The sequence below is a fragment of the Ixodes scapularis genome, unplaced genomic scaffold (assembly GCF_016920785.2).
Source record: "Ixodes scapularis isolate PalLabHiFi unplaced genomic scaffold, ASM1692078v2 PGA_scaffold5__190_contigs__length_132052651, whole genome shotgun sequence".
Lineage (NCBI taxonomy): Eukaryota > Metazoa > Arthropoda > Arachnida > Ixodida > Ixodidae > Ixodes > Ixodes scapularis.
The window spans coordinates 119,665,844-119,676,761 of NW_024609880.1; the positions used below are offsets into that span (position 1 = coordinate 119,665,844).

Here is a 10,918-nt window from a genome sequence, read left to right on the forward strand (position 1 = left end):
TGATGTCATGCCAAGCCTTAAGGTATTAAACATCCTCCCAAGCGGGGGCTTCATTGCCTGACGAAATAAAGAAAACACACCTACGTAATCAAAAAAAAAAAAAAAAAGGTGGGAGAGCGTGATTTTTGTAATTGCTTCTTTTCACAACAAAAAATGAAAATAACTTTCGAGTCTTCCAAAAATTACGTAATCGATGAAACGATATAAAGTGAAGACGTCTGCCCATATTGCAACTACGTTTAAGAGGTCCTCAACAATGCTAGCCCTGAAACATTTGGTGTTCTGTCTGAGGGTTTTTGGGGTCTACGCCGACGTAGAGTTTCAAAGTTGGAAGAAACCACCGGACAACAATCCCGACCTGAACAGGAAAGACCTTGGCGCGATGCAGGATGCGTGGAAGGTATGAGTCATTTTCACCGGGCATATCAATTTTTGTAACAATATTAGCCATCTGCCTTGTCATGGAGCGATTGTTGTTTCAGTCGAGATCCTGTTTATATTAGTGAGGAGATGCCAGCCGGATGACCTTGTGAATACATGTTCCCGAATAATGACCCTGCTGAGAACAAGCCCCATTGCATAGTAAAAAAATTGCTGTCAATTGCATTAAACGTTTATATCCGGAAGCCGAAAGTTACAATTTGTTTTTAATTTTATTTTTCACTAACGCTTTGCGCTACGTTTGGGCGAAGTGTGAGCCTTCGGAAATGTCTAATGTTTACCCGTTTGAAAAAAAATGCACTTTTATTTTGTTGGCAGCGGCTTGATATATTGGTTTCCCAGGTGGTACGAATTTCAAAGGATGACACAATAAAGTGTGATGCTTATATTCTTAATTAAAGGCGAGCTGAATGAAAAATACTGAATGAAGGTAAAACAACGCTGCCATAGTTGTTACTTAATATAAATGTTGTCTCCTCGTTCGCTTCTTCGGCATTTTTGTGTATTAATATTAGTTCTACAAGCACGAATATTGTATTTAAAGCCTTTTTACTATTTTTTCCATCGAAAATATGTTTGTCACTTTTATTCTTCTAGAGAATGAACGACGTGTTTTCACTCGTAGACTACATGGACGAAAGCGGAGTGTGCGTTTTGACGATGTTAATCAGAATTTATTATGAACGCAAAAAAAAATTGTGCGGTGGTCTTCCCACGTTTAGCTTAGCTTTGATAGAAATGTCTTCGTATTGCGGCTTTTTCAATGCATACCCAGCTATACGAGAGGACAGGATTTAATTTACTTGAAAATAATTACCAAAAATAGTGCTATTTTCAGACAATCAAGTGTATGGCGAACCAGAGCTATTATCTAGTGTATAGTAACGGGTGGGGCACCCAAGAACATTACGAAGATGTGACATGCCTCCAAGTGCAAACAAGTGACCTCAATTACACATTGAAGAGCGCCCAATACACATCAAAATGGTACAACACAAAATCTAAAACAATGTGAGTATTTTCATTACTTCACAAGGTCTCTAGCATTACGTTTTAATAAAATATCCAACCATTTATTTTTTAGTGTCCATTGAAGCGATTTTAAGCTTTTTAAAGACCGATACGTATCCACGAGCTTTACTGAAGTACAATCGCGTGCTTGAATTGCTTTATTGTTTAGCCAATAATTCGGTATATATACTATTTTGAAATGTATACTGAGGCTAAAAAATAGGACGTCTTGATGTGTGGCGCCGGCGAGTCCACCGAAGACACACTGTCGAGTTAGTGATGAGGGGACAGAAACAACTGTGTCATTCTTCTACGCATCAATATCAGCACAACCTCATTCGCGATTTCAGCGCGCAGTTTTTTTTAATTAAGTGAAGAAAGGCAAAATTTTAGCGATAAATATCTCGTGACAGAACGAGCGGGTTGGCAGAGATAATTAAGCTTCAGGAAGAAAACGAGAAGGGACGGACAAACACAACGAAAACGAGCGCCTTGTTGCTTTCGCTCAAAGCTCGTTGTTTGTACGCGAACTTTCTTTATTGGGTTGGCCTTTAATAATGGCTCCCTTCAAATCTGCAATTCCGTTGCAGATTTGTACTCTGTTGCAATCTGCAACAGAGTACATGGCCCATTAAACCGCTCATTAACCCTTTGCCTACCGCAAAAAAAAAAAAAAAAGATTTGAAAATATTGATTTTTTTTTATTTTGTTTTATGTGCCCTGTACCCTGTTTCACCTTGTGTTGAACCGCAGGAAAGGCTACAAGCGCGAGCTCTTTGCTCTAGGGCACATCTCGGCGGCACAAGCTCCCGTGCACCAAGGGTAGCTGCCAACGCTATGAGCTCGCGCTTCTAGCCTTCGCTGCGGTACAACATAAGGTGAAACGGACTGTATGAAATCGTGGTACCGCGGCGCCACGTGCACCGCTCAAAGGGAAAAAAGAAAAAAAGGAGGGCTGCGCGATTTCTTCCGGATAACTCGACTACAGCGCCGCCACGAACTGTCAATACGCGCGCCCTCACGAGCTCCCGTTGCCGAGCCGCTCCGGTCCCAACACTACCCAAGTATTCTAGTACACTGTAATACGGCTCTGCCCCTGGAGCACCAGAAGCGCGTGCCACGTGCCAGACATTTTCATACCGCATTCCACGCGGCACCATGTGCTTCCAGAACACCTCTGTTTTTCTGCAATTCCGTTCGGTGCGCTCATAAGACAAATAGAAACGCCAGAAATCAAGGCGGTGTGGTGCAGTGGTTAGCATACCTGACCGGTAATGATGCGAGTACGTGATCGAATCACGGCGCCGTTAGGGAATTTGTCTTTTGGCGGCTACGTAACAATTATGTCATTCGATCAGTACGGCTCATTTTCTCTACATATTTCGACGTATGATCTTGGTATGTTCTTCAATACCATAATACGTATACGACACTGGTCACTCTATTATAACAGCACAGCAGGTATGTATCTGGATTGGGTATCGGCGTATACACTCTCAGAAAGAAAGTATATTCTTACACCTCCTGTCCCTTCTACGACACCCCAAAACTTCAGCTCTTCGTGCAGCGCGCTGACGTCGAACAAATAGCCTCAATTTTAACGAGGTGCTTAAAAACGGTGAGATACACCTCAGCAAAAAAGCTAAAGTACGTATCAAAGACTGTAGAAAAAAAAACAACACGGAGGTTTTCTAGTAATGCCAAGAAAACCCAGTTTACTTTTTAGTAGTCAATATTACGCACATTAGCTATTTTAATAAGTTGTACCACTTGGCTATCAATCTGCCTGTGAAAGTTGCGAACGTTGATTCGACGTCAGCGCGCTGTACTCAAACTAGAGTTTTGGGGTGTCGTATATGAGACCAGGGGTGTAACAATATACCCTTTTTTCTAACACTGTACGACGTGGAAGTTCGTCTGTTTCTTGCATACCTCGTACGTTTGTTTACTCCCGAAACGCGCACAAGTGCTTTTGTATCTCGCCGATCTCTGGCAATGTTGCCCTTTGACTGGCATGCTCCTCCATTGTTCTGATGTGCCAGCAACGGATATTGGAACACAATTGCTCGCCGTATTACGTCGCTAAGTCTGACTTGGCACGAAAGAAAAAAAAAAACGCATCCCCTTCCCCTGAAATATTGCGATTCCGCTGTGTAAACGCAAAAATAAAAACAACGCATTATTTGTCGATATGAAGCCGGGTGTAGCAGTTATAAGAGTGACGGTGTGTCGTCATTGGGAGCACACCAGCAAAACCAATCCCCATCCGCTGCTAAAATCGGCGTCAGCCCCTTGGTGAGCAGTCTCTTGTGTCGACCGTACGCCGCAAACTTTGGCGACGCTGTTCCTTAAAAATTGGGGAATCGCAGAGGGTGCGCTGGGTTCCTAACCCGACGGGAGACAAGGTAGACGTACAAGTGACATCACTCAAAAGACAGGGTGAGAGTTGAGGGGTACGGTGACCTTCGATTTCTTTTTGTTTTATTAAATCAAGACAACGCGCGCAAGATAAATTGGTTTCGTGTTCTTCGTTCTATAGGGGACACGGACTAATTATTGCAGTTAACTGGAAAAAGCCCCAAAATCGTTGCACCCCCTCTTTAAGGTGTATAATCTGCACTTACTGAAACCATGAATGTGTCGATAATGATCAGGCCGCGAAACCAAAAGAAAAATTAGTAGCATTAAAGTAATATAAAAATACGGGAAAACGATACCCACCATTCAGTGTAAACAAATCAAGAAGGCCGTTTATTGAAAACGTATATAAGTTGCCGGCCCCCCCCTGGGCGCTGGCTCGAACTAAAAAAAAAAAAAAAAGGTTTCACAGAATAATAATTTAAAAGTGAACATTCTTATTTATACTTTCCCAAATATAGCGCTTTCGCATACCTGACACATTCATAGTGTCAAGCATGTGCAAAGTTTTTAGGGCTAAGAATATTGTGTCTAAGTTCAGAAAAATAGTTTAGTTTATTTTAATAGTATTGTTTCGTTAAAAGACAGTGTTATTTTCTTTTTTACTAATGATGATTTTTTTTAAACTCAGGTTTAATTTCATTGCCCTAAGGAAAAATTTAAAAAAAAAGTTTTTGAATAATTTTATTACCTTGCCGGGATTTGACCCGCAGAAGGATAGAAGTTTAAGTCTTTTGGTAGGAATTCATATAATTTTAAAGCGCGCAAACTTCCAATTTTTTTTTTTGAATTTCAAGTTAGTTGTTTTGTATCGAGAACGAGTGAAGTCTATTGCATATTGCTGAAATAATTGTGGCTAATCTGAAGGTACGCCAAACTGCTAAATGGTAAGTTCACGTTTACTTTTGGTTACTCTTTATATTTCTGATTTATGAATTTAAATAGACTAAGTGCCCAATGGCTAAAACTTATAATACTATGGCTTAAAAAAAACATCAAAGATATTGCATAGTTAATATTTAACAAACCTTATTTTTTTTTCGTAAATTTGTACCGAGCGTCTTCACATAAACAAGATTTCTACAAATTGGTATTTTTCATCTGTTGTACGACAGGGTATCAAGCACACAATATGTTCAAGCTGTAAAACAAAAAGATTATAGTATTGAAAATATTATGTATCTGGGTACGTATCTAATTTTTGCTAGTAATAATTAACGCTAACACCATCACCGCACGATTTTTGGCTAGCGTTGTGCGCGGACTAGTTGTCGCATAGGTGGGCACCATAAGTGCAGCAGCTATTTATGATTTTATCGATCACAGTTTTATTGCAAGATTGCCAGCAGTCACTCCACCGACTAACAATGCCAGTCATGCCTTTTTACGGGCTTTCCGCTGACTTAGTTAAGTACTCACATAAGTTTGATGCTGCAGCAGCGTGGAAATATTTCTTTTTATAATATTTGCGCACCAAGTGCTACTATGGTTTTGGTGTGGTTTACTACAGTGTCATGCTTGTTTGCATAACTGATGTGGATGCAGAGGGGTCAATATTAGTCTAGATAGACGCCACTGAGCTGTTTTGTATCTAACTCTTGGCAGCAAACTTAAACCGGTATAACTTTTCCAGGAACTCGAGGTCGCTAAAAATATGCCGGTCCCTCACGCAACTAAAATGTTACCATTCAAACTTTCATTCAAGTTTGACGTTTAACATTTTGTTACTCTTGTGTTTGAATAAATTGAAACAATTCAACACGTTTTTACTGTCTTTTTTATGTGGGCATATTCAGTTATAAACAAAGCTTGAAATAGTTCCGATTGGGTTCTTTTCATGAGATTGTGGTTCCATATGATATAACATTATCAATCTCGGTTCATTTCTGCATAATGCATACAAAGGCAGTGTCTAATGCACCTTTGACACGTTTCTCACATTAACTCGAAGCCACTGAATGTTCTCAGATTATCTAAACCTACAAGCTTGTTTTCATGATAACATCGCAGCGCCGAAATTCAGAGTAATAAAATGGTAGCCGTCTGCTATGGAAGCAATCCGTGTTACCGTCCAACATTTTTTGTTTGCGCGCGCTTGATGTGCGCACTGCGGGGCTGGTCTTTTTTTTTAATTACAGCTTCTTCCAATCTTTCCGAGCTTGAGCAGGACTTGCGTTTTGTCCTCAGTCTCTACCTTCTGCTTTAAGACTCCCCTAATTCAAAGTCAAGGCCTGGCGCATGAGGAGTAGGTTTTGAAAAGCGAGGGCAAGCTGGCGCTCCTGCCTTTGACACGTACCGTTTTTTTTTTTTTTCTCGTGTTTTTTGCGGCAGCGTTTGCTCTGCGAGAGCATGTTTAAATATCGCAATCTCGTGTTACCCTGTAAGTTTAATTCTAAGAAGAATATAGATTACTGTTTACTTCTTAAATAATTGTTGCATTTACTTCATTTCTTATGTAGTTCGTGTATTCGCCTCGAGTTCCGATCGGCGCGGCTTATATGGTGAAAAAGCAGAACTACGCTTTGTTTTACACTTGAGCAAAAGGAATGTGACACACGTGGGGCCGAAGCTATGGGAAGCGCTAATGCAGCGCTCGCGCACTGGAATCAAGTGCTAAGAGCTCGTGCTTTGTACCCTTGCACGTGATCTGTGCCGTTAGTGCGGATGCTTTGTCTACACCCGCATTGTGGGCAGATGGCATCATCGCATGCCTCATACAGAACCACGGATAAACAAGAGCACGCTTCCCTAATTCCAGTCTAGGTCTGAAGGTCAATGGGGTACAAAAAAAGTATAAAATATTATAAGCTGGAGTTAACTATAAGAAATATGGGGAGGCAGAATAAATCGAGTTAGAGTTGCCTACAATGTTAGCAACTCCTGATGCCGCGGTGTGAGCAAAACGCCCATAAAAGAAGTTACGCCAGTCAAGACGATAACAGGCTGACAGCTACGTAGAAGTGGTGTATGGAAGACCTTCTTCTTTAGTTTTTATTTAAGGAGTGAAAATGGAAGACTTCCGCCACCGACATCCACAAACCAGAAAGCTCAATGGTGTCTTAACCTCTGGTTGAGCAGACGCTATGAGAGGCAGTACTCTGTGGGAATTAGACGGCCTTAGTCGAAATCATGAGTTCCATAGACCCTCGTCAAAAGTTTATCGAGCAACATTGGCCGTCGCCATTTATTGGGCACGAAGCGTGTGATTTAATCTGAGTCTGCCAAACGCTGCCGCGGTACTCGTGTCCATTACATGCTCAGAATACGTGCTCAAACAACGGCGCATTCGGATCATTGACCCTGCAGACACTAGGTGTGCTCATTTAAGAAAAAATGCACCTTTAGCTGTTGCCACATACCCATTTTCTGTCTTCTTTACTTGTTTTGTCTAGTTGCTGACGCCGTTTATGGTTGACTGCAATTGCAACTGTTTGTGACATTTTTTCTTTATTTTGCTCTCTCACCTTGGGCATTGATGCCGCACGTCAAGTCTTGCCTCAAACCCGATTCGTGTTTATGGTGTTGTGTTCACAATGTACCACTTGATCCAACAAAAGAGTAACTTTTCTTCAATTTTTTCCTCCCAAGGGCAACCTCAGCGTAAAGCCACATCACCAAATGGAACCTGCTACAATCTCGATTTCAACTTCCTCTGTGAAGCAAACGGCTGTATCATATATCATCAGGAATGTTGGCGAAGACCCTTCATTAAATATTCAGAAAAATACGTTATATTTAGCAATTCTTTTTGTCACATACTGAGAGCACTGCAAAATGAAGAGGACTATGAATGTGGGTATTATGAATTGATTTTACCTACTGCGGTAACTTATAAATAACATTTTCTATGCGTAAATATAAAGTGATTGAATCTTAGTATATGCAAGATATTCGACATCTTGGTTTAAAGCAGTGCAACCAAAAACAAGCGCGAAATCTGGACGAGACAGACAACAGTTTGTCGTCTGTCTTGTCTTCATTTTGTTGTTGTTTTGTCGCGCTGTTTTAAATCAGGATGCTCGCCAATCGAGCAGTCCAAACAAAAAAATGTAGCAAGATATTCAATGTTGTTTCGCCCTTAATACCAACTCAAACATTTTTCGAGTCACCTGGAGTCCGGGAACCGACAACTAAGCGTTCAGTAATTGTAAAAATGTCGCAAACGCCGGGAGAATTCATCCAAGCAAAGGGCGATAAGTGTAAAAAGTACTTCTAGTTCAAGCAAAAGAGCTATAACAAAAAGATAGATATTTTGCTACCTATGCAAGTGGCATCTTCAGAATGAACTGATACAAATGAAGCAAGAGCCCTCTTCCATACAAACTAAAAGCAATGGACTTTTCCATCGCTGCCACCCAGACTAAAATTCCGAATCGCTGGGATGTTGACTCATGCGCGTCGCCTGATATTCCACGGAAGAAAGCAACTGTACATGCTCAGAACGCAGTTGACAACCCAGTTGACAAGTATGGTAGCGCGCAGAGGGTGACTATTGAGATGATCTATAGTCGCTTGCAAGTACGGCCTCTGAGCGCCGCCATCTTGCTGCATGTGTGGGGATATCCTATGATAGTTAAGCATTGCTGAGGCGTGCCCACGAATTCCAGAGTGGCACCAAAACAAAGCGTTTTCTATCCACGGTGTCCTGGCAAACTCCTAAAGCGCGGCTCCCTGCTAACATCTATAGGATCCGTAGTTGCCGGCGTGGCAGGCAGGATTCCACATTACCGTGATGCTGAAAGTTATGACTCTTTGTTTTACTCATACCAAGTCTGGAACGTTCCTTTTGAGATCGACGGTTGGTGAATATACTCAAGCATTCCACCAGGTCAGGTGAAGTGTAAAGAAGTGTTGGGAGCTAAAATTAAATAGATCCAAAGACACAGCCCACGCAGCCACGAACCTGGCGAATAATTGCAGTCCCAACGCTTGTGTAGGAACACGGTTCGTCCGATGCTAATATTAAAAGATACTCCTCTTATTGTTTGCTTTTTTCGCTCAAGTAGAAAAAGGAAAGGCATAAATGAAGTGCGCAGTTTAGGTAGCAATAGGCCGGAGGACAATATAGTTTATTATATCTGCACAAACATCTCCTCTTCCAAATTTCATGGGTCATAAGGCTTGGAGATCTGAGTTTTGTGCCGCCCCGATTGCAGCTAATATTCGAAGCGTCAGTGAAAATACAGGATATAAAAAAAAAAACAGCCGATTAAAATAATGTAGTGAAACGCCCCTAATACAAGGGCAGAAACAGTTTCACTAGCGGAGACCATCGGTCGAGTCGCGTGTGCTATCGTTTATTCTGATTTTAGTATTTTATTTCTACCTAGACAAAAGGCTACGGATGAAAAATTAGGCTGGTTTTCCTTACATTATATTTGACTCACTATCTTGACTCTACTTGTAGAAAACCTATTTAAGTGACGAGCATAAAGCTCCTTATTGCATGTTGATTGGGAAAAAGACGTTAGCCATCTTGCTCAATCTTTGTCTTAATTTTCATAGACATGTTAATATTGAAAGTGCTCCTTCATTAACTCGTTCGGATTCTAAAAATCAGGACACTGGTGATGTAGTGCAGCATTACAGATCGCAAAAGTTCGCAGTGATAGCTACACTGATGAGCATAGCGTTTAAAATCTCAGAAAAGTCAATTGAAGTGCTCGGTGCCACACCTTTGAAAGCACATTTAAACGATTAAACTCTGTTTGTAAAACTTGGTTGGCATTTTTTTGTGCATATTCAATAGGAGTCTCTTCGTACTCTTCTTTATTGAACTCTTTCAAGTAAGGTAAACTTATGCTTATATTTTCGCCGTTAAACCGCGTGTTTTTTTTTGTTTTATCCTAGGCGAACTGTTATATACTAAAATGCGCGTCTTACCCATTGTCTCAAAGTATCGCTCTTTTCTTGTCCTTTCTTTCCAGCTTGTGAATTCTGGTTGAGGGAAGATTGGTTAAAGAATGTGACGATTCCCCAAGTCGTTACAAGAGCAGGAAGCGAAGAAAATGAGAAAGAGAAGAAGGAGCTTGGCAGTTCGAGTAAAACTACGTATTTGTATGATTCCTTATTTAAGGAACTTCCGTCCAGCTGTCGATACGCATTTCTTCTCAACTGTGGATATCCGACATACCGAATTTATGACAGGGAAGATTGCGACAACGTAAATAAAAGAGAAAATGGCGCATCAGATGACGCAAACAAATGTAAATAACACAAACATTTCAGCAAATACGCCTCCCGTCTCTGGGTCGCGCATCTCGCTCCAACCATCAACAGCGTGTTCTTCGAAATTTTCTTTGGTTGCTCTGTGAATGTGAACGAGTAGAGTATCTAATGCAGCCATCTGCGGAACCACACTGCGGGTGATTTTGGACAAGTGTAGAAAGCAGCAGGACTTTGTGCTGTGTGATAGCTCGAGAAGAAATCTTGCACACTGCAGTGAGGAAAAAAAAAAAGACTAGTGATGAAAAAGCAAACTATAGCGAGGAGTACCTAAGATAGACTGGGTGTCTGCTTTATACAATAAAAATAGCAATACAATCAGTATGTTTTTGTTTCAATTACTATAGGTGACTGAAACAATTGTTGCTGTGAATAAAACAAAAGGGCCTGCGTTGCTGCGGTGCTCGGCGACAGACTAAGTCGAATTGCGATAGCATTGCTTGTCTTCTATGAAGGCAGCATGCAGCTGGTTAAGTTGAGACTAAACCTATAGAAGCAACCGAGCGTGAAATGGTCGGCCATTTTCATTCAACATAAATGGTCACCCTCAGCAGATTGACACTTCTGTTTAGCTACATCCTTCTTAGACCACTTGTTCCTCTTGCATTGCGCTGTGAACACTGCGGTACATCCCAGGACCTGTCCATGCAAGCGATAGGGAGATAAAAGGGAACTTAATAAATATCGCTTCAAAAGTTTGTCCGTTGGCTCGTCCATTTAATAAAAAAATGTCTCCCTCGTGGCCCGGTGTTTGCACGTAGTGCTAACGATTCATGGTGTCCTGGGTTTGATTCCGCTTGAAGGGCATGAATATCTTTTTCAA

The 10,918-nt window shown here is 41.2% G+C and overlaps 1 protein-coding gene across 1 annotated transcript; it reads left to right on the forward strand.

Annotated features, from left to right (window-relative positions):
• The first annotated feature begins 235 nt into the window (after nt 1-235).
• On the forward strand, nt 236-10,417 carry LOC121833004. Its single transcript, XM_042294378.1, has 5 exons — nt 236-400; nt 1,280-1,452; nt 4,986-5,056; nt 7,459-7,662; nt 9,798-10,417. The coding sequence occupies exons 1-5, from the start codon at nt 257-259 to the stop codon at nt 10,082-10,084; spliced, it is 879 nt and encodes a 292-aa protein (XP_042150312.1). The 5' UTR covers nt 236-256; the 3' UTR covers nt 10,085-10,417.
• The last annotated feature ends 501 nt before the right edge of the window (nt 10,418-10,918 follow it).